Source organism: Mesoplodon densirostris, chromosome 12, assembly GCF_025265405.1.
Source record: "Mesoplodon densirostris isolate mMesDen1 chromosome 12, mMesDen1 primary haplotype, whole genome shotgun sequence".
NCBI lineage: Eukaryota > Metazoa > Chordata > Mammalia > Artiodactyla > Ziphiidae > Mesoplodon > Mesoplodon densirostris.
In genome coordinates, this window is record NC_082672.1 from 48,888,138 (window position 1) to 48,912,490 (window position 24,353).

Below are 24,353 nucleotides of genomic sequence, written 5' to 3' on the forward strand. Positions count from 1 at the left end.
GGGATCTAAAAGATTCTTATATGTAAATACAAATATTACAGAGAAAGTGAATATGATAGCCAAAATGTGGATTATGAGGATACAAATACATTAACTGATTACTGGCAAAATCAGAACAATCCAATGACAGCAGAGCTCAAGTAAGTGATTTTTGATCCCACCAAAAATATATCCTTTTTCTTGGTTTATTACTTTTTTCTCAAATATAACATTATTGATTTTTCAGTTCATTTTACTAAGTAGCAAAGGAAAGCAACATTATTTACTACTGAAACTCTGAAAAATCATAAATGTCTTTATTCAAATACTAAAAATTGTGGTAATACTTAACCTAGAAATATATGGTTATGTGAAAAAAGTATACATTAGACATGTATCCTTAGAAATATATGATAGTGATCACTTCTGTATTGGTCACCTCTCATTTTCATTAACTACATAAAATATATTTTAGTATTTTTATTTTGAGATTACAAATGCTTTTTAAAACTTTCATTTTTAAATCAGTATTATTGAATTACAAGTCATATATATTAAAAATAAGTACGAGTGTATTGTGAACATAAATCAACACTTTGGGGAAACTCGTTAATGGATGTGGAAATCAGAAAAAAATATTTAAAAAAATAGATTCTATTCTTTCTAACCCCTTGAAAATTATTTATGCTTTAGTTTATCTTTCAGATACATGTTGTATTAGGGTAAAATAAAAACCCACAATTTCAAATCTTCTTTAAATTTTAGCCAAACTAGTCACAAATACATTGCTTGCTTGCTTGCTTGTCATACTTCCAAGAAAGTTCAAGATAAATGTCCATGTGGTAAAATGTCAACTCTCTACAAGACTATTATTTTCAATATTTTGGGTTTGTAAATTCAAAAATCAATTTATGGTTGGCTTACAGATTATATCAGATATTTCTTCATATATACAGTTCTGGTAGCTTGAATTAATAGCCTGAAAAACAATGCTAATAAAATACTTAAGTTTCTTCTTGGATCTAAAGAGATGATGCTAGTTTATCGTGTATTACTAAGTACATAAAGTATGTTGTCTAAGCAGAAATAAGTAATCAAAAGAAAGGAAATAATTGCTCATTTATCTTTTTCTGGCTCTGTGTTTTTTTTTAATAGAATCAATGTGCAGCAGTAAATACTCCAAAGAAAGACACTTCACAGATTGATGGACCATCTTTAAACAATACTTATGGTTTCAAAGTCAGCATACAAAACTTACAGGAGGCAAAAGCTTTACATGAGGTAAAACGGTAACAGTAAGGACACATGCACTTTAACTCTTACATTTTATTCTATGGTACAAGTACAGAAATTTTTTACTGACAGAGGAATACATTGAATTCTATACCTGTTAATCTTTATTTTGTTCTTATTATCCTTTCTATTTTATATATTTATATAAAACAGAGAAACTTTAAAACTAGTCATCAGTTATTGAGACTGCTTTATGGTCTCACAATTTTCACAAAGCTTATACCTGAAATTTAAAAAGAAGCTAAAATTAGAAAAGGTTTTTTAGCTATTGGAAACTCTGTATGTTACTCTGGGATTATATTATATCCCATCCCAAATGTGATGTCTACTTGTGTTTTCTATTTGGTTGGCTCAGTGGATTAGTGCTTGCTACAGTTCATTTGTTCACATAATCTTTATAACCCAGTTACCTTCACAGCACAGACTGTATGCAAAAGACTAGGAAGCTATCTTGTAAAAATGTACATTCTCACTGGAGAATATGTATGAATGGTTCACTGTAAATTTATGTGTATTAAAGAAAACACAACAGTAACATATGTGACTGGCAATGAGGTGAAAATTAGAATATATTTTAATTGTTTATACCTGTCCTGTCAGTATGGTAGCCACTAGCTACATGGCTATTGAGAATTTTTAATTGGGCTTATACATCTAGGAATGGAATTTTAAATTTCGTTTAATTTTAACTAATTTGTTTCCATTAAAAATTTTGCAACCTCATTGAGATGTGCTATAAATGTAAAATGCATTCTGCTTTCAAAGACTTAATAGGAAAATAGAATATAAAGTACCTTATCAGTAATTTTTTATATTGATTACATGTTGAAAGGGTAGTTTTTGATGTATTGGATTAAATGAAAATATTTTAAAATTAATTTAACCTATTTTTACCTTTTTTTAATGTGACAACTAGAAAATTTAAAATTATGTATGTGACTTTCATGATATTTCTTTTGGTCAGTGCTGGTTTATACAGTCGTTTTATGTTTTTGCCCTTATAGCAGAGAATCTGATTCTTTTGTTGGTTTTTTGGTCTCAAGTCAGTTCTGTCTTCTAAGAATTGGATGAGTAGACTAAGAGGAAAATTTAAATATTGTCCTCATTTTTACCCTAAATTTGAACTAAGAATTGTACTTTTGAGAATTAGATTGGGACATAGTCTAACTCTCTAATTGTTTATTTGTACATTTTTTCATTCAACAGCATTCATTTAGTTCCTTTTTTTTTTGTTTTTTGTTTTTAGTTCCTGTTTTATACCTGGCCTTGTACTCTCCCCTGAAGCCCAGATAAATTAAGTAACAAACTCAGGAATATTTATCTTATCAAGTACACACCCAAAATTCGAAATTTAAAATACTTTGTTAAAAAATATTTATTAAAGCAAATTTGATAGACCTTAACAAAAAGACTTGTTACATTTGATTTTTCTGTTACTATTTGAAAAACGTATTTTTCTTCCAGTACTGTTATTTTATTCTGTGTAACCCTGTTTCAGAATCCTGGGCCTTCTTGAAGTTAAAATCACTTTGGGGGTCCAGCAGATTGCTCGTAGCTTCCCATCACATGCTTCCTTCATCTCAAGGCACACTCCAAATAGCCACCTGGTGGTCAAATAGGGAATGAACCAAAAAAATATCTACTATACTCTATTCTGTTTTCTACAAAATTGTGCTCACAGCATTTTTTCCTGTTTCCCATTACCCTGGGCTAATCTCTCTCTCTTCTGCATATAAATACTCAATTCAGAAGAGAAAATTTGCAATCGTTGTCCTTTTTTTTTTCAATGTCTTTATTGGAGTATAATTGCTTTACAATGTTGTGTTAGTTTCTGCTGTATAACAAAGTGAATCAGCTATATGCATACGTATATCCCCATATCCCCTCCTTCTTGTGTTACCCTCCCACTCTCCTTATCCCACCCCTCTAGGTGGTCACAAAGCACGAGCTGATCTCCCTGTGCTATGCATCTGCTTCCCACTAGTTATCTATTTTACATTTGGTAGTTTATAGATGTCTTTGTTACTCTCTCACTTCGCCCCAGCTTACCCTTCCCCCTCCTTGTGTCCTGAAGTCCATTCTCTACGTCTGTGTCTTTATTCCTGTCCTGCTCCTTGGTTCTTCAGAACCATTTTTTTTTTTGATTCCATATATATGTGTAAGCATACAGTATTTATTTTTCTCTTTCTGACTTCACTCTGTGTGACAGACTCTAGGTCCATCCACCTCATTACAAATGACTCAGTTTCGTTTCTTTTTATGGCTGAGTAATATTCCATTGTATGGTATGTGCCACATCTTCTTTATCCATTCATCTGTCGATGGACACTTAGGTTGCTTCCATGTCCTGGCTGTTGTAAATAGTGCTGCAGTGAACATTGTGATACATGACTCTTTTTGAATTATGGTTTTCTCAGCGTATATGCCCAATAGTGGGATTGCTGGGTCATATGGTAGTTCTATTTTTAGTTTTTTGAGTTTTTTGTTTTTTGTTTTTTGTGGTACACAGGCCTCTCACTGTTGTGGCCTCTCCTGTTGCGGAGCACAGGCTCCGGACGCACAGGCTCAGCGGCCATGGCTCATGGGCCCAGCCGCTCCACGGCATGTGGGATCTTCCTGGACCGGGGCACGAACCCGTGTCCCCTGCATCGGAAGACGGACTCTCAACCACTGCGCCACCAGGGAAGCCCTATTTTTAGTTTAAGGAACCTCCATACCGTTCTCCATAGTGGCTGTATCAGTTTACGTTCCCACCAACAGTGCAAGAGGGTTCCCTTTTCTCCACACCCTCTCCAGCATGTATTGTTTGTAGAATTTTTTTTTTTTTTTTTTTGTGGTACATGGGCCTCTCACCGCTGTGGCCCCTCCCACCGCGGAGCACGGCTCCGGACGCGCAGGCCCAGCGGCCATGGCTCACGGGCCCAGCCGCTCCGCGGCATGTGGGATCCTCCCGGACCGGGGCACGAACCCACGCCCCCTGCATCAGCAGGCGGACTCCCGACGACTGCGCCACCAGGGAAGCCCTGTTTGTAGAATTTTTGATGATGGCCATTCTGACCTTGTGTGGTGATACCTCACTGTAGTTCTGATTTGCATTTCTCTAATGGTTAGTGATGTTGAGCGTTCTTTCATGTGTTTGTTGGCAGTCTGTATATCTTCTTTGGAGAAATGTCTATTTAGGCCTTCTGCCCATTTTTGGATTGGGTTGTTTGTTTCTTTGATATTGAGCTGCATGAGCTGCTTTTATGCTTTGGAGATTAATCCTTTGTCAGTTGCTTCATTTGCAAATATTTTCTCCCATTGTGAGGGTTGTCTTTTCATCTTTTTTATGGTTTCCTTTGCTATGCAAAAGCTTTTAGTTTCATTAGGTCCCATTTGTTTATTTTTATTTCCATTTCTCTAGGAGCTGGGTCAAAAAGGATCTTGCTGTGATTTATGTGATAGAGTGTTCTGCCTGTGTTTTCCTTTTATAGTGTCTGGCCTTACATTTAGGTCTTTAATCCATTTTGAGTTTATTTTTGTGTATGGTGTTAGGAAGTGTTCTAATTTCATTCTTTTACATGTAGCTGTCCAGTTTTCCCAGCAGCACTTATTGAAGAGGCTGTCTTTTCTCCATTGTATACTCTTGCCTTCTTTATCAAAGATCAGATGATCATATGTGCGTGGGTTTATCTCTGGGCTTGCTATCCTGTTCCATTGATCTATATTTCTGTTTTTGTTCCAGTACCATACATGTCTTGATTACTGTAGCTTTGTAGTATAGTCTGAAGTCCTGGAGCCTAATTCCTCCAGCTCCATTTTTCTTTCTCAAGATTGCTTTGGCTATTTGGGGTCTTTTGTGTTTCCATACAAATTGTGAAATTTTTTGTTCTAGTTCTGTGAAAAATGCCATTAGGTAGTTTGATAGAGATTGCACTGAATCTGTAGATTGCTTTGGGTAATATAGTCATTTTCACAATGTTGATTCTTCCAATCCAGGAACACAGTATATCTCTCCATCTGTTTGTATCATCTTTAATTTCTCTCATCAGTGTCTTATAATTTTCTGCATACAGGTCTTTTGTCTCCTTAGGTAGGTTTATTCCTAGGTATTTTATTCTTTTTGTTGCAGTGGTAAATGGGAGTATTTCCTTAATTTCTCTTTCAGATTTTTCATCATTAGTGTATAGGAATGCAAGAGATTTCTGTGCATTAATTTTGTATCCCGCTGTTCTACCAAATTCATTGGTTAGCTTTAGTAGTTTTCTGGTAGCATCTTTAGGATTCTCTGTGTGTAGTATCATGTCATCTGTAAACAGTGACAGCTTTACTTCTTTTCCAATTTGTATTCCTTTTATTTCTTTTTCTTCTCTGATTGCTGTGGCTAAAGCTTCCAAAACTATGTTGAATAATAGTCATGAGAGTGAGCAACCTTGCCTTGTTCCTGATCTGGAAATGGTTTCAGTTTTTCACCATTGAGAACGATGTTGGCTGTGGGTTTGTCATATATGGCCTTTATTATGTTGCGGTAGTTTCCCTCTATGCCTACTTTCTGGAGAGTTTTTATCATAAATGGGTGTTGAAATTTGTCAGAAGCTTTTTCTGCATTGATTGAGATGGTCATATGGTTTTTCTCCTTCAATTTGTTAATATGGTGTATCATATTGATTGATTTGCATATATTGAAGAATCCTTCATTCCTGGGATAAACCCCGTTGGTCATGGTGTATGATCCTTTTAATGTGCTGTTGGATTCTGTTTGCTAGTATTTTGTTGAGGATTTTTGCATCTATGTTCATCAGAGATATTGGCCTATAGTTTTCTTTTTCTGTGACATCTTTGTCTGGTTTTGGTATCAGGGTGAAGGTGGCCTCGTAGAATGGGCCTGGGAACGTTCCTCCCTCTGCTATATTTTGGAAGAGTTTGAGAAGGATGGGTGTTAGCTCTTCTCTAAATGTGTGATAGAATTCGCCTATGAAGCCATCTGGTCCTGGGCTTTTGTTTGTTGGAAGATTTTTAATCATACAGTTTCAATTTCAGTGCTTGTCATTTGTTTATATTTTCTATTTCTTCCCAGTTCAGTCTCGGAAGGTTGTGATTTTCTACGAATTTGTCCATTTCTTCCAGTTTGTCCATTTTATTGGCATATAGTTGCTTGTAGAAGTCTCTCATGATCCTTTGTATTTCTGCAGTGTAATTTGTTACCTTTCCTTTTTCATTTCTAATTCTACTGATCTGAGTCTTCTCCTTTTTTTTCTGGATGAGTGTGGCTAATGATTTATCAACTTTGTTTATCTTCTCAAAGAATCAGCTGTTAGTTTTATTGCTCTTTGCTGTTGTTTCCTTCATTTCTTTTTCATTTATTTCTTATTTCTGATCTGATCTTTGTGATTTCTTTCCTTCTGCTAACTTTGGGGGTTTTTTGTTCTTCTTTCTCTAATTATTCTAGGTGTAAGTTTAGATTGTTTATTTGAGATTTTTCTTGTTTCTTGAGGTAGCATTGTATGCTATAAACTTCCCTCTTAGAACTGCTTTTGCTTCATCCCATAGGTTTTGGGTCATTGTGCTTTCATTGTCATTTTGTTTCTAGGTATTTTTTGATTTCCTCTTTGATTTCTTCAGTGATCTCTTGGTTATTTAGTAGTGTATTGTTTAGCCTCCATGTGTTTGTATTTTTTTACAGTTTTTTTCCTGTAATTGATATCTAGTCTCATAGCATTGTGGTCAGAAAAGATACTTGATACAGTTTCAGTTTTCTTAAATTTACCTGGGCTTGATTTGTGACCCAAGATATGGTCTATCCTGGAGAATGTTCCATGAGCACTTGATAAGAAAGTGTATTGTTGTTTTTGGATGGAATGTCCTGCAAATATCAGTTAAGTCCATCTTAATGTGTCATTTAAAGCTTGTGTTTCCTTATTCATTTTCATTTTGGATGATCTGTCTGTTGGTGAAAGTGGAGTGTTAAAAGTCCCCTACTATTACGGTGTTACTGTTGATTTCCCCTTTTATGGCTGTTAGCATTTGCCATGTGTACTGAGGTGCTCCTATGTTGGGTGCATAAGTATTTACAATTGTTATATCTTCTTCTTGGACTGATCCCTTGATCATTACGTAGTGTCCTTCTTTGTCTCTTGTAGTAGTCTTTATTTTAAAGTCTATTTTGTCTGATATGAGAATTGCTACTCCAGCTTTCTTTTGATTTCCATTTTGCATGGAATATCTTTTTCCATCCCCTCACTTTCAGTCTGTATGTGTCCCTAGGTCTGAAGTGGTCTCTTGTAGACAGCATATGTACAGGTCTTGTTTCTGTATCCAGTCAGCCAGTCTATGTCTTTTGGTTGTAGCACTTAATTCATTTACATTTAAGGTGATTATTGATATGTATGTTCCTATTACCATTTTCTTAATTGTTTTGGGTTTGTTTTTGTAGGTCTTTTCCTTCTCTTGTGTTTCCTGCCCAGAGAAGTTCCTTTAGCATTTGTTGTAAAGCTGGTGGTGAATTCTCTTAACTTCTGCTGTATCTTTAAAGGTTTTAATTTCTCCATTGAATCTGAATGAGATCCTTGCTGGGTAGAGTAATCTTGGTTGTAGGTTTTTCCCTTTCATCACTTTAAGTATGTCCTGCTACTCCCTTCTGGCTTGCAGTGTTTCTGCTGAAAAATCAGCTATTAACCTTATGGGGAGTCCCTTGTATGTTATTTGTTACTTTTCCCTTTCTGCTTTTAATAATTTTCCTTTGTATTTAATTTTTGATAGTTTGATTAATATGTGTCTTGGCATGTTTCTCTTTGGATTTATCCTGTATGGTACTCTCTGTGCTTCCTGGACTTGACTATTTCCTTTCCCATGTTAGGGAAGTTTTCGACTATAATCTCTTTGAATATTTTCTGTCTCTTTCTTTTTCTCTTGTTCTTCTGGGACTCCTATAATTCGAATGTTGGTGCATTTAATGTTGTCCCAGAGGTCTCTGAGATTGTCCTCAATTCTTTTCATCGTTTTTTCTGTATTCTGCTCTGCAGTAGTTATTTCCACTATTTTATCTTTCAGGACACTTATCCATTCTTCTGCCTCAGTTATTCTGCCGTTGATTCCTTCTACAGTATTTTTAATTTCAGTAATTGTGTTGCTCATCACTCTTTGTTTGCTCTTTAGTTCTTCTAGATCCTTGTGAAATGTTTCTTGTATTTTCTCCATTCTGTTTTCGAGATTTTGGATCATCTTTACTGTCATTACTTTGAATTCTTTTTCAGGTAGTTTGCTTATTTTGTCTTCATGTATTTGGTCTTGTGGGTTTTACCTTGTTCCTTCGTCTGTAACGTATTTTTTTGTAGGTTTTTTTTTTTTTTTTTTTTGATGGGTGGTGCTGTATTTCTGTCTCACTGGTTGTTTGACCTGAGACATCCAGCACTGGAGTTTGCAGGCAGTTAGATAGAGTTGGGTTTTGGTGCTGAGATGAGGACCTCCGGGAGGCCTCACTCTGATTGATATTCCCTGGGGCCTGAGGTTCTCTGTTAGTCCAGCAGTTTGGACTTGTAGTTCCCACCACAGTAACTCGGGCCCGACCTCCGGCCTGGGAACCAAGATCTCGCAAGCTTCCTGGGACGGTTAAAAAAGAGAGAGAGAAAGGAGCAGTACAATATCAAAGAATAAAAAAATAAAATTAGAAAGATAGAAAATATATTATGAAAAATAAAACTATAATTGAAAGTACTGCAACAAGGTAAAATAAAACCACAACAGAAAAAAGAAAGGAGGGGAGAACAAGCCAAAAGGAGAGAACAATAACAAAGTATAAAGAATAAAATAAAATTAGAAAAATAAAATATTTATTAGGAAAAATAAAAATATTAAAGAATCAACATTGAATCAACAAAGGAAAACAGAACCCCAATCTAAAAGAGGAAAAAAGAAAAGAAAAAAAAAAGCCTTGGCTATGTGGGTGGAGTTTAGATGGCGGGTGTAACTTAGGCAGAGGCAGGGTTTAGGGTGGGGCAGGACCTAGGTGGTTGGTGGGGCAGGGGTGTTCAAGTGTGGGGTGGGGCCTCTCCTTAGCGGGGAGAGGCAGCACGTGGAAAGGAGGGCCTCTGGAGGTGGAGTTCCAGAGTTTGGAGGTAGGGCCCTGAGTGAGGGTGTGTGGGTGGGGTTTAGGCCCAGCGCTTGGGGTGGGTCTCTGAGTGTAGAGGTGGGGCCCTGGGTGGGGGTGTAGGGGTGGGGCTTGGGCTCTACTCTGTAGGAGGGAGGCTTGGAGGGCACAGGATTAGGCCTGGGAGCCCAACAGCCCAACACCACTCCCGCACTGTCTCCCCCAGGGTCTCCCCCATCACCGCTGGACCCCTAACCATGGGTGGGTCCCACTGGGTATAGAAACTCCTTCCCTCCCCCAGCCACCCCTCAGCCGGTCCCAGAGGTCCAGCCTTTACTTTCGCTCCCCCTTTCCTCCCTCCCATTCCTTCAGGACCCGCACGGCTGGAGGGCACCTAGGTGGGCAGAGGATCAGGCCCGGGATCTCATCAGGTTCCTGTGGGTCCACGTGGGCAGGGGAAGCCTGGCCATGCTCCCTTTTGATCCTCTGCCCTTCCAGTGATCCCCCAATTTCCCCCTTCGGTCGTGGGATCCTTTCCCCTCCCCAGCTGCCCCTCAGGGGCGGCAGTCCTGGGCCACCTCCATTTCTCCTCCCCCTTCACTCCCCCCATGCCCCATGTCCTACCCAGTCGCTGGGGGTTCCTCCCATCCCCTGGGTGTCTATGGTCCCCCACTGGTGTCTGGTAGGTGCCCTAGTTTTGAGGAGATGTGAATCCACGTTCTCCTATTATGCCATCTTGACTCTGCCCCCCTTGTCCCTTGCTTACCCACCTCTTTACTGATAACACTCAGTAAATCTCTCTCTCCATCTCTTCATTCCATATGTTGGCTTAGAAAAAAATGCCGTTACGAACACTAATGCATTTTATGTCAAGGAATAAAAAGGCAAAATTTGAGTGTACAATTTGGCCTGGTATATAAATAAGTCAACCTCCAAGACTCTTTTTGACCTGAAATTGTCTTCAGTCTTCTCCATAGTCTTTCCACGTGTTCACTGTTTTCTAATTAAAGTGGGTTTTTTTGGTTTGTTTTGTTTGGGTTTGGAGAGAGGTTTTCCATTTCACATTTTTCTACATGCTTATTGTTTAAAAGAATAAATCCTGAAGAGTATATATTTAAAGGTAAAAGTTCTTTTCATTAGCTCCCCATTTTACTTGGTTTGATTTTTTTTAATATTACTTGTTTTTTTAAAAAATAGAAACAGCAATATTTATTTCTTAAGGAAAGTGGTGGATTTTTGGAAATTTGTTTTATTATTCCATATTCCTTATACATGCATAATTAATGTTCTTATATTTTAAAAAGTACTTAATAACAAACAAAGTTACTAATGAATGCTTGCAGTATAACATACATGTACATGGTACAAAAATTTCACATCATGACAAAAAGATTACCACAATGTTCATTGCAGCTCTGTTTACAATAGCCAGGACATGGAAGCAACCTAAGTGTCTATCAACAGATGAATGGATAAAGAAGATGTGGCACATATATACAATGGAATATTACTCAGCCATAAAAAGAAACGAAATTGAGTTATTTGTAGTAGGATGGACCTAGAGTCTGTCATACAGAGTGAAGTAAGTCAGAAAGAGAAAAACAAATACTGTATGCTAACATATATAAGGAATCTAAAAAAGAAAAAAACAGGAAAAAATTGTTCTGAAGAAGCTAGGGGCAGGACAGGAATAAAGACGCAGACATAGAGAATGGACTTGAGGACACGGGGAGGGGGAAGGGTAAGCTGGGCCGAAGTGAGAGGGTGGCATGGACATATATACACTACCAAATGTAAAATAGATAGATAGCTAGTGGGAAGCAGCTGCATAGCACAGGGAGATCAGCTCGGTGCTTTGTGACCACCTAGAGGGGTGGGAAAGGGAGGATGGGAGGGAGACGCAAGAGGGAGGAGATATGGGGTTATATGTATATGTATAGCTGATTCACTTTGTTATAAAGCAGAAACTAACACACCATTGTAAAGCAATTATACTCCAATAAAGATGTTAAAAAAAAAAAGACAAAAAGATTTCCATTGATAAGTAAGCTTCTCTCCCACCTGACTAAGTAATCCACTTCCCCAAAAGCAATAAACAGTTTATGTTTTTTGTCTCTTTGCAGACATTTTCTATGCATGTACTTAACATTTTTAACATACATGGGAGCATACTACACTCGTTCCATTTATCAGTGTATTATGGTGGTCTTTCCATTTTAGGACATGTAGATCTGGCTCATTCTTTTGAAAATTTTAAAGGCTACAGAGTTTTCCATTCTGTAGTTTTTATGGAAGCCACATAATTTATGTAACCAGTTCCCAACTGATAGACATTTATGTTTTTAGTCTTTTTAACTTATAAAAAACTGAAAATATTATCATCTTTAGTGAACATCTTTGTGCAGAAATTTTGGCTACATATATGAATATATCTACAGGCTATTCTCAAGAGTAGAAATGCTAGATCAAAGGATATGTCTTTTTTTTTAATTGAAGTATAGTTGATTTACAATGCTATATTAGTTTCAGGTGTACAACATAGTGATTCAATATTTTTATAGATGATACTCCATTTAAAGTTATTTTAGGGCTTCCCTGGTGGTGCAGTGGTTGAGAGTCCACCTGGCGATGCAGGGGACATGGGTTCGTGCCCCAGTCCAGGAAGATCCCACATGCCACGGAGCAGGTAGGCCCGTGAGCCATGGCCGCTGAGCCTGCGCGTCCGGAGCCTGTCTCCGCAACAGGAGAGGCCACAACAGTGAGAGGCCCGCGTACCACAAAAAAAAACACAACAACAAAACAAGTTATTATAAAATAATGGCTGTATTTCCCTGTACTGTATAAAATATCCTTGCTGCTTATTTATTTTATACATAGTGTTTTTTATCTCTTAATCCCCTGCCCCTATCTTGACCTTCTCCCCTTCTCTCTTCCCACTGGTAACCCCTAATTTGTTCTGTCCTTTTAAAATTTTGGTAGATATTTCTAAGTTGTCCTCCAAAGATATCTACCAAATTCTACTCCCATCACTAAGGAAAGCCTTGCATTTACATTTCTTCAACAGATGGCATGCAAGATAAATACAAAATATAAATCCTTTATTAAATTTATATAATCTGAGTAATTACCAGTAGTCTACTAATTTTTCATTGCCAGGTATATGTATATTACTGGTACAATGATGGCTATAATTCTAGCTGTAGTCATTAATCATCCAACATATATCTTGTTTTTCTTACCCAGAGTTTATTCTTACTGTCTTAGAAAGAGAACAAAGGATTACAGTTAAGAAGAGTTTTTATTAGCATAGGAAAATAAGTGTAAAAAGCAAAATATTACATTTTTTGCATTATATGTCAAAGAGAAAATGTGCATGGGCAAAAATCTGGCTATTGTGTAGTTGACACCATACAATTCTTATGATTTTTTTTTTCAGGAAAAACTGTAATTAAAAATCTGCCTATTATATACAAAAGTCTAAATTTAAGTAGCCCTCAGAGGATTAACAGGTAGGAGTTTCAAACTAAAAAATATCTGTGTTTTCAGTTTAAAATATAGGTAAAGCTATAATTTAATTAACTGGGTAGAAAGTAAAAAGTAAAATCAACAGACTTTGGTTTGAATGTACGACCACCTGGACTAGTCATTCTCTTTCTCAAATAGAAATTGTGAAAATTGAGAGGCACTGCATGTACTCTAGACAGATAGTTTTAAGTGTGTGTTGTCATTAAGAAATTACAGCGTAAGCAGATTTTCTGAAAGAAAAACGTGAACTGATTTAACCTAATCTTAGAAGTAAAAATCTAGTTTTAATTTGTGGAGTGTTAAATTGTGAATGTGTCCTTTATAACCATTTTTTTCTGTAATTTTACACGTGTATTTCCTTAGAGTCTTAGTGAAACATACTTCTTTCGGCATGTCTCAAGAAAAATGTTTAAAAGCGTGATTTTTATTTCCTTTTATAGATACAAAATCTTACTCTAATCAGTGTGGAATTACATGCTCGAACTAGACGAGACTTAGAACCAGATCCTGAATTTGACCCAATCTGTGCTGTGTTCTACTGCATCTCATCTGACACTCCACTACTGGATACAGACAAAACAGAACTCACAGGTGTAATAGTGATTGATAAAGACAAGACAGTCTCTAGTCAAGGTATTGTTCATTTTTATTAATTTTATACCTACCTACACTAGGATGAACCTTTTAATGGCACAGTTTCTGTGCTCATGATCTAAACCAAGCAAGCATAAGGAACTCCTCTCTAAAATGTTTGCTGAGGTGAGAGTAGGAAGTGTTGTCTATAGCTTTGTCCTAAATTCATTATTTTTGAATTATTGTTAGAAGTCAGAAACAATACAATATAACGAGCTTAATAAAATTTCCAATTAGCATATCTAATTTGATCTAAATATTATATAAAATACTAATTGTTAATACTGAAGTCAAATGATTGTGTATCTCTAGGTTGGGTGGACAGCCTTCCTTATATATGCATGCTGAAGTATTTTGCTGCTAATACAGAGTTTCTCTTTACTTTAAGAAGTTAAGTTACTACTGTAAGTTAATGGTTTATAAAAGACTTAAGATATATTCTAATTTTGTTGATATCTCTTCCTAAATACATACACTTTTGGTTCAGAGGTTCTTCATATAGGATACCACGTAAGGCAGTTTATAAAATAACAGGTGTTCCTCTGCAATTTTAAACAGTAATATGTGAATTCAGTCAATTGAGGAGGAAGTCTTAACATATAACAAAACTGTACAGGAATTTGCAGTTTAATCAGTGATGTGCTTGAGCTGGCTTGTACCAGTTCACAAGCCAATTGCTAAATTTTCATGAATTTTTTGAACTAGTTGATGTCACATTGGTAGTTTCAAATTAGCCATGGTGGGAAGTTTTCACATCTTGGATATAGGCAAGCAGTACAAATCAGGGCTTTTTTTTTTTTTTTTTTCCTGGAGAGGTGCTCATAAGAATTCTCCAGCATACCAGAGTAAAATATTCTCCACTAAGCAAGCCTCTTCCTGTAGGAAGAAACAAAGTAGTAATATTTCTTTTTGGGTGACACGTTATCTGGGGAATTCTGTGAATGTAGACTTTTCAGGAAAATAATTGAAAATATGAAATTTGAATTTTCAGTTACATGATGTACTAGAAAACCTTTAAGAAAATTTTCAAGAAACTGAGCTAATTATATATTTATTTTGGGGAATCCTGTCTCATTTTAAAGTATTTTAGTTGCATAGTCTTACTCAAAAGTAAGGGATAATATTACTTAAACAATTATATATAATAAATATTTTGTTTATTTTTAGATATCAGATATCAGACCCCATTACTTATTAGATCTGGAATTACAGGACTAGAAGTTACCTATGCTGCTGATGAGAAGGCACTTTTTCAAGAAATTGCACATATAATAAAGAGGTATTGTTTTGTATTTTCTGATTTTTTTTTCCAGTTTTTGTTCAGAGTCCTTTTGTGCTACTGTTGATTAATATAGGTGAAAGTTAAAAATAGGAAGTGATGGGCTTCCCTGGTAGTGTGGTGGTTAGGAATCCGCCTGCCAGTGCAGGGGACACGGGTTCAAGCCCTGGTCTGGGAAGATCCCACATGATGCTGTGGAGCAACTAAGCCCGTGCGCCACAACTACTGAGCCTGCGCTCTAGAACCTGTGAGCCGCAACTACTAAAGCCCGTGTGCCACAACTACTGAAGCCCACACACCTAGATCCTGTGCTCCGCAATGAGAAGCCACCGCAAGGAGAAGCCCACGCACTGTGATGAAGAGTAGCCTCCACTCGCCGCAACTAGAGGAAGCCCACGTGCAGCAACAAAGACCCAACTTAGCCACAAATAAATAAATAAAAAAGAAAAAAAAATTGTTAAAAAATTTTAAAAATAGGAAACAAATCCCTTCCTATGGCCCTTGAAAGAAAAGTTAGCCCGGAAAGGATTTTGCCCTCACCTCCAACCACCATCACCACTTCCAGCAGATTAGGGATAAGAAAAAGAGTATTCTATTCTCAGGATTTGGGGCCAGTGAAAGAGAAATATTAGCTTAGCCTCTAGCTTTCCCAGTTGGATTTTAGCATTTTTCTATGGTGATGAAATAATGGGGAACTGTACTAAAGTTAAATTGTATTATTCATTAAATAGTCTTCTACCTTGGGAGCCAGCCACCATTTCAGTACCTTTTTTCTTTTTCTTTTTCTTTTTTTTTTTGAGAAAAGGTTTTCTGAGTTTTAAACAAATCAGTATTTCCAAAAAACTTTGGAATGTAATTTGTTCATAAATTTAGGACTATCTGGTGCATACTCTTGTGCACATAGTTTCTTGAAAATCTCTTTTGACCATTTGATAGTTGGCTTTGATGCTTGATAGTAGAATCTTGTCAAAATTTATGAAAAAGAGTTTTTAACCAAAATATTTTAATTTAAAAATTAAACAATTAAGTGGAGCTCTTTTGCATTTTCTCAAGAGTATAACTCCTAGTAGCCATTGCCCATTGCTAGATTTAGGTTTTTAAATGCCTAAAGCAGGCTGGAAAATACTCTTTGGATCCTGATGTATGGATAAAAGCTGTCCTTGAGCGTGTTGTTACACTCAAGCCTTTCTGTTCTGCTTTTGTAGTTGAACTTTTTCCTATAAAACTGAGACGATATCCTGCATTAAAGATCAAGGTGGGGCTTCCCTGGTGGCGCAGTGGTTGGGAGTCCGCCTGCCGATGCAGGGGACACCGGTTCGTGCCTCGGTCCGGGAGGATCCCACATGCCGCGGAGCGGCTGGGCCCGTGAGCCATGGCCACTGAGCCTGCACGTCTGGAGCCTGTGCTCCACAACGGGAGAGGCCACAACAGTGAGAGGCCCACGTACCGCAAAAAAAAAAAAAAAAAAAAAAAAAAAAAAGATCAAGGTGATGTTTTACTGACTCAACATCTGATTGCATTCCAGATGGGTTAATATAAACCATTTTGAAAATTAGAAAACCAGAAAACGTTTTCAGTGAAACAAATTAGATTAAATGTCAAAGCATTAAAAAAAATGATATGCTGCTACCCACCACTCTAGGGAGGAAAAAAGAGGAATGTATTTTTACTATTTATGACACTGGTGACTGGATGGATTCCCATCCATTTGAGTCTTGCCATTGTCAGTCCTATCTTTTATCTTCTCATAGAGATATCAGCATGTCAGGTACTTTCAGTGCCCCCACTGCAAGCAGCTTAGCAAAAGGAACATGTAAGAGTTTTAGGCAGATACCATTTTATGGGCCAGCACATATCCAGTAATGTCCCTGGGCTTTGTAGGCTTGTCTTCTCCTTGTTAGGTTTATTCCCAGCAATAGGATTACCTGCGAACATTGAGAATCTTGTCAATCATTTGCAAGTGTAGTAACTTTCTTAAATGTCCATAACATGAATTATACTGGTTGTTAAGAAAAATGCAGTAAACAAAATAAAACTAACTTCTGGTTCTTACTCAAAAGATCATGTGGCTATTAGAAAAAGAAGAAAAATGCTTAAATATCAACATTTCAATTCTGTAATGTCCTTTATATATTAGTCCAAACAACTCCCTAAAAGATTATTTCCTTCTTACACCTCATTTGTTGAGTACCTACTCTACACAGGTTTTGCTAAGAGCGTAGGCTTGGGAGTCAGCCAGCTCTGTCTTTTTGTCTTGAGCAAGTTACTTATCTCTCTAAACTTTGGTTTCCTCATTTGTAAAAGGGGTAATAGATACAAGAATTAAGTGAGATAAAGCATATAAAACTCTTAACCTGGTCAGTACTTAAATGTTAACTCTATGTGTAAGGTACAGTTCTTAAGTGCTGAATATAAGACTGAATAAGATATAGATGCATATTTTCAAAGAGTTTTATTGTCTTTATTTTTCTGTTCTTAATATTTACCTGCTCAGGTGGCAAACACATAAAATAGTGCAAAGCGATATTACACAAGTAAAACCAAATCCATTATCTTCTTGTCACAAACATTTTTCTCTTTCTGTGTCTCCTTGAACTATTAATTTCACATTTCCCCAGACTCCCTAACTTAAATAATTTAAGTTTTGAGTCCTACCTTTTTTTCTTCTCTAATCCATGCATTACATACTATCCATTTAACCTCAGAATTATCTTTCAAGATCATTCCTTCTCCCCTCCCCCTCCCCATGCCCATTGCCACTCCCCTAGTTAGAGCCCCCTCACCTCTCATCTGTACACGTTATTGGGTTATCTAAAATATTAATTGTAAAGCAGCTTTTTTCTGTGTAAGCAAATATTTTCATATTTACTGCTTTTTTGATGCTTCATCAGAAGCACAGTTTTGTTCTTCACTACTAATCCTATCTACCCAACCTTGTTCTTTCTATAACTTTTAGAAACCTGGTAGAGTGAATGAAATTTACAAAAATTGCAGAACAAGTCACCAAGATTTTGTTATTGTCACTGAATGTTTTCATAGAAGAAATATGGAATCCTTGGGACTTTGAACTTGAAAAAGATGTTTTATCAGCTTTGAGAGTCTTGTAAAACTAAACAGCCTCTAGGTCAAAAAATAAATATACATAATAGATCTGAAAAATACTGAAATGACAGTTTTTCTAAAAGAACAAAATCTATTTAATAAATCCATTAAGAGAAGTATTAAGGGTAGCTTTTTGTTTTTTCAGTGGTCATCTCTGAGCAGTAGTAGTTTATAAAATAGATACTTGTTAATTGAGAAAAAAATACTTTCAAAACATTATCAGAAAATAAGTGTACTTAATCACTCTATTAGTCAGTTACCACAACAGAGCAAGCAGCTGATTGGAATAGTAATTGTTATAATAAGTAGATGTTTCATGAATCAAAAAAATTCAGATGAAGAAGGTGGAAGAAATATGTAAGAGTTATAACAGAAGGGCTCTGTAATCGTCTTCATGTTGTACCCATGTTTAGAAATGTATGTGATAGGTACTCCAGGAATCTTCCAAAGTCTTAAGATCAAGGTTAACTGTGACCAAATTGTAATGCCTGTTCTAAATATTCTTAGTATTAATGCAGTCAGCTGCATGGGTTCTTTCACATGTGTATGGGAATCCTTCAACTCTCCTTTCCCTGACGATCCTTAGAGTCACTTAACACTTCTGCCCCAGTTTCTCAAATTTAGACATTGCATAGTTAGTTTTATAGGGAGATGCACTTGTCATGCAGATCATCTTTGACTGCTCTGAGAAGAGTTTAACTTTAATGGAAGAGTTGATGAAGTTGCCATCAACAAAGATGTGTTGAGATATTGGATGTTATTTTAGAAGACTAATGAGCAGGAAGGGTGTTGGGAGACTTCTCTTTTCTTGAAGCCCTAGGACTTTTCTGGACTTCCTTTTTAAGAATTAATCTACCCTTTTAACCTCTGATCTCTGAGACTGAGCCTTTGCCTCATTGTTGCATATTGCCTTGCTTTCTTTTGCTTCTCCCCGCTCTCTTGTGTTATAATCCTGCTCTTTGTTCCAGAATTACCAGCCACGTGGCACTTTGTACCAAGAAAACACTTTTATAGATCGGTGAAAAGATCCATTTGGCTGTTTTATTAAATTAACCATTTTTATTAAATTAAGTGGTTTTCTCAGAAATTTCAGTCCTTTTTATATAGAGGAAAGTACATGTATATATGTTATGTTTTTCTCCTGACAAGTTTGAAGGCTACTTTGTAAGTCTGTAGTATAACAATGGATCACAAGCAGATCACCAGATATTGAAATTTACGTTAGGGAATGTATTTTATAGGGCCTTTAAGGAATAGGAAAAATGAAAAGAATATTATTGCAGAAGTTTGAGCCTAGTTCTTTTGACATTAGCCACTTAAGTAAGGAGACAGTTTTGTGACATTCTTATTTTTGTTATCTAAGTAAAAACTAATGTCATTCAATACCCATTTAAAGAAATTAGCTATGAAAGTATGATAAAATATTAGCAAACCAGTTCTAAAAATAGATCTGGTCTGCCCACGATCCATTGTTACCAGAGACTTGCAGAGTAGCCATATATTGCTTACATTAGTAAACTGGGGTAATCTATAACTGTAGACATTGGTGAAACTTAAAAGTGTTAAGTGATGTAATATGGACAGGCTGCACATCCCATAATTCAGAGTGACTTTATAAGCAGTTATGTAAAACCCAACTTTATAAATTTTTGTGATCTTTCACTCTGCTTTTTTGGCTTTTATGAATAATGGTACAATAATCAGAGTAATTTGGAACTTCTAATTTGATAGCATTACAGTAGTTTTCACTCTCAGAAGTTTTTGTTCTCCACCTAAGACCGTAATCAGTTCTTCTCTTACCCACACAATTTTCCCATTGAAGTAAATCCTTATGCTTATTTTCCTTTGTACTATAATCAGACATTTTTTTATGGTGGTCACTGTGGAAGTCCTCAGAAGAAGCACAAAGCAGCTCCTTCTAAGGTGGATGCAGATTGTCAGTTCAGTTCTACCAGTGCAACTGTGTGACCACAGTGAGCATATTTTTCACCTAGTTTCTGATGTTTAGCTTCCCCACATTAATTTCACCCCTATTAATATTTAATTCTTCCATTAAACTGAGTCACCTTCCTCTTAAGTTTAGAGGACAAACTTATCATTACGGACAAACTTATCAAACTATCTTTCCCTCTTTACTAAGAGGGAAAAGGAAGAAATTTTCATTTTCTTTCTCAGCATTACAACTGTTTAAGGACAGTAGATGGTAGAGGGGTAGAGAAGTGACAACATAATGACCTGGGGGATCATTTTCAAAATACAGTATCCACACGTGCCCTCATACTTCACCCTGCCCGTACCCACATTATATCTTAATTATACCCTCACTCATACACTTTACTGGTAATGCCTGCCTCCCACCCCAATTTTTAGCAGCCTCTTTGCCAAGGCATATCAAGTAAATACATAATCTAAGTAAAAACTACTTTTGCTTTTACAAAAGTAGCTTTGAACTAAGAACTCTAACCACCCCACCCCTTGCTCTATAGAAATTCTATAGGCACCACTATATCACCCTTTTCCACCTGAGAAACATTATAAAATATAGACTTTTAATTTTGTAATTTATATCATAAAGAAGTAGTTCTTCTGGTTAAAGGTTCAAATGTGTGGTCCTTGTTTAATTTTTTCATTCCTTCTTTAGGTATGATCCTGATATTCTGCTAGGGTATGAGATTCAGATGCATTCCTGGGGTTACCTCTTACAGAGGGCTGCTGCACTGAGTGTTGACTTATGCCAGATGATCTCTCGGGTGCCAGGTAGGAAGCACCATGAATGTTTTATTGTTAACTACAGGGCAAATTACAAATAAAGACAAGATTATTGTTTTAGCCTGAGTTTTAATACTAAATTGTGTAAGTTCTAGATATATCATAACTCCATTATAAACTTTAATCATACATATATCCCTTTTTTTTTTTTTTTTTTTTGCTGTACGCGGGCCTCTCACTGCTGTGGCCTCTCCCGTTGCGGAGCACAGGCTCCGGACACACAGGCTCCGCGGCCATGGCTCGCGGGCCCAGCCGCTCCGCGGCATGTGGGATCTTCCGGGATCGGGGCACGAACCCGTGTCCCCTGCATCGGCAGGCGGACTCTCAACCACTGCGCCACCAGGGAAGCCCCATATATCCCATTTTTATCCAGCATTTTAACATAAATATTTTTCTGCATTATGACATAGTCTTTATAATCATTATGAAGCACATAACATTTCTTTGACTTGATATGCCATAATTTTATTTTATTTATCTGGTTCTATGTTTTATCCATTTGGTGAGGAAGGAGGAGATGGTGGAGGAACACTAACTGTTTTTTTATTTGGGTGTCAGGCTAAAAAATTACATGAATTTTGAAGGCTGTTCCCCAATAGTGTAATAATATTCATATCAAAATTAGTTTTTAAAGCATTTTTAAAATTATGTTTTGTTTATAGTTACTGAATTTTTAATAACTTTGTTTTAAAGTCCCCCCACCCCAAGTCGGACTAGGACAAAGTAGCATATACTTTGGGAGGCATAAAGATCAAATACAAAATTAGTAAAACCAATCAAGATACCTCCTGAAAGGGGTTATGAAGTCAGTAAAATATCTAAATTGTTGGTAAATGGAAAGGGAAAAGTTGAAGCTAGAAGATTCAAGGACAGTAAATATTTTGAGCTTTGCAAAAGTTTAAAAAAAAAGGCAGAGCTGCTTTTAGTTTTTCATTGCATTAATTGTTTTTAGCTTCTCTGTCCCTTGAGTGATAGGAATAGTGATACATCTCAATTTTTTCAACATTTCATTGGGGATAGGTTTCTGAACATTCAGGATAGATAGCATGGGTGTTCAGTGCACTTATTAATTAGTTAATTGTAATGAGTAAGGTATTTGACTTCAGAATAATGAATGAAAGCTCCTGTCCTTTTAGAACAGTGCTGAAACCACTTTTATGAGGCAGCATGGTGCAGTAGAAAGGGCATGCTTAGGGAGGCACAGTAAAGAGCACCAGTGGTAAAGAGCACACATTCTGGAGAAAGACCACCTGGGTTCAAATCCTGGCCAGCAGGATTCAGACATCCAACAGGATAGGTTTCTTAACTTATCGATACCTCAACTTGTTCATCTGTAAAATAGGGATGTAATAGAACTTATCTCATAGGGCTATAATAAAATACTTAGAACAGTGCCTGAGAACATAGTAAACATTATGTGTTTGTTAAATGAAAAAATGAAAGGAAAAAAACAACACTTTTGGGCTTCCCTGGTGGCGCAGTGGTTGAGAGTCCGCCTGCCGATGCAGGAGACACGGGTTCGTGCCCCGATCCCGGAAGATCCCACATGCCGCGGAGCGGCTGGGCCCGCGAGCCATGGCCGCGGAGCCTGTGTGTCCGGAGCCTGTGCTCCGCAACGGGAGAGGCCACAGCAGTGAGAGGCCCGTGTACAGCCAAAAAAAAAAAACACTTTTTAAAACTTTTTTAAAATTGATTTACAATATTGTGTTAGTTTCATACAGTATAGCACAGGGAATTATATCCATTATCTTGTAATAACCTATAATGGAATATAATCTGCAAAAATACTGAATCACTATGGTGTACACTTGAAAAAAATCTTGTGAACATTATGTTTTTAAAATAAAGAAGAGCAGTAGGTTTGTGTACATGGTCTTTGGAATCAGGTAACCCAGGTTTAGAATACTGGTTTTGTTACTATATGGCCTGGGACAAGATAAAACATTTCTGAGTGGAATGTACTATAGTGCAAAATAAAAATTATACTAACATAATAAAGTGGCTGTATTAAAATAAATAATGTTAGTAAAGTTCTTAGAACATAACAGACATTCAAATATGGTAAATATATTTATTATTCTAGAGCCTCTATCAACAACATTCATGTATACCTAGTGTTATACAGGAAAAACAAATTTTAATTTCTAATTCTAGATAAAATCATCACTTAGAAACTAAGAACTCTGGGGCCTCCCTGGTGGCGCAGTGGTTAAGAGTCCGCCTGCCGATGCAGGGGATACAGGTTCGTGCCCCGGTCTGGGAGGATCCCATATGCCGCAGAGCGGCTGGGCCCGTGAGCCATGGCCGCTGGGCCTGCGCATCCGGAGCCTGTGCTCCGCAACGGGAGAGGCCACAACAGTGAGAGGCCCACATACCGCAAAAAAAAAAAAAAAGAAAAGAAACTAAGAACTCTGTTCACTGTAAGAGGAACTCTTCATCTATTCTCCATATGTAGTTAATAGAATTTCACCCTGAATATGAAAATCATTAATTAATGTCAACAAATTTTCAGAGAATTGTTTAGGTTAAAAATTCTACCATTTTTTTCCACAAGAAATGACCAGTTTAATAATAAATATTTTTCATCCAAACACCAAAGAAATGATGTGGTGTTAGGTATTCATAAAAATAGCACCAGGGCTTCCCTGGTGGCACAGTGGTTAAGAATCCTCCTGCCAATGCAGGGGACACGGGTTCGAGCCCTGGTCCGGGAAGATCCCACGTGCCATGGAGCAACTAAACCCGTGTGCCGCAACTACTGAGCCTGCGCTCTAGACCCCACGAGCCACAACTACTGAGCCCACGTGCCTAGAGCCCATGCTCCACAGCAAGAGAAGCCACCACAATGAGAAGCCCGCGTATCACAACAAAGAGTAGCCCCCACTCACCACAACTAGAGAAAGACTGTGCAGCAATGAAGACCCAATGCAGCCAAAAATAAATAAAATAAATAAATTTATTTAAAAAACAAATAGCACCAGTAATTATCATATTTAAATAGAAAAGCATTTATTTTTTTAAAAAGTGTGTGTATATGTGTTTTTTGTGTTTTTTTTTTTTTTTTTTTTCGGTACGCGGGCCTCTCACTGTTATGGCCTCTCCCGTTGCGGAGCACAGGCTCCGGACACGCAGGCTCAGCGCCCATGGCTCACGGGCCCAGCCGCTCCGCGGCATGTGGGATCCTCCCGGACCGGGGCACGAACCCGTGTCTCCTGCATCGGCAGGCGGACTCTCAACCACTGCGCCACCAGGGAAGCCCTATGTGTTTTTATTGTTAAAAAATACATACAGTTTTTGGATACATTTATTTCACAAAATTCTTTTATAACTTAAAGAGGAAAGAAAAACTGTTTTATTAGTAAAAATAATGATTATTCTCTTAAGTCTAATACAAAATAAACTGTGAATTATATTTAATCTTTAATCTTCATCTTGAATTTTTATTATTCTCATTTTCTTTTGCATGGTTTGCTTGGAAATTTGGTTTCTGTGAGTCCTGATGCAACCTATATTCATTTCTATAGATGACAAAGTTGAGAATAGATTTGCAGCCGAAAGAGATGACTATGGGTCGGATACAATGAGTGAGATAAATATTGTTGGCCGAATTACACTAAATCTTTGGAGAATCATGAGAAATGAGGTAAGGTACTTTATCTGAAATTTGGTTTGGAAATAAGAGATTAGATCAATATATAGTGATTTTAA

At 37.0% G+C, this 24,353-nt stretch overlaps 1 protein-coding gene across 3 annotated transcripts in view; it reads left to right on the plus strand.

Moving 5' to 3' along the window:
* Positions 1-24,353, plus strand: part of REV3L (REV3 like, DNA directed polymerase zeta catalytic subunit) — a 192,311-nt gene that overhangs the window by 119,616 nt on the left and 48,342 nt on the right. For all 3 annotated transcript variants that reach the window (XM_060115376.1, XM_060115375.1, XM_060115377.1), the window contains 5 exons: positions 1,135-1,260; positions 13,303-13,495; positions 14,663-14,774; positions 20,518-20,633; positions 24,170-24,288. In XM_060115376.1, coding sequence (XP_059971359.1) covers positions 1,135-1,260; positions 13,303-13,495; positions 14,663-14,774; positions 20,518-20,633; positions 24,170-24,288 — 666 coding nt within the window. The remainder of the gene's footprint in view (positions 1-1,134; positions 1,261-13,302; positions 13,496-14,662; positions 14,775-20,517; positions 20,634-24,169; positions 24,289-24,353) is intronic.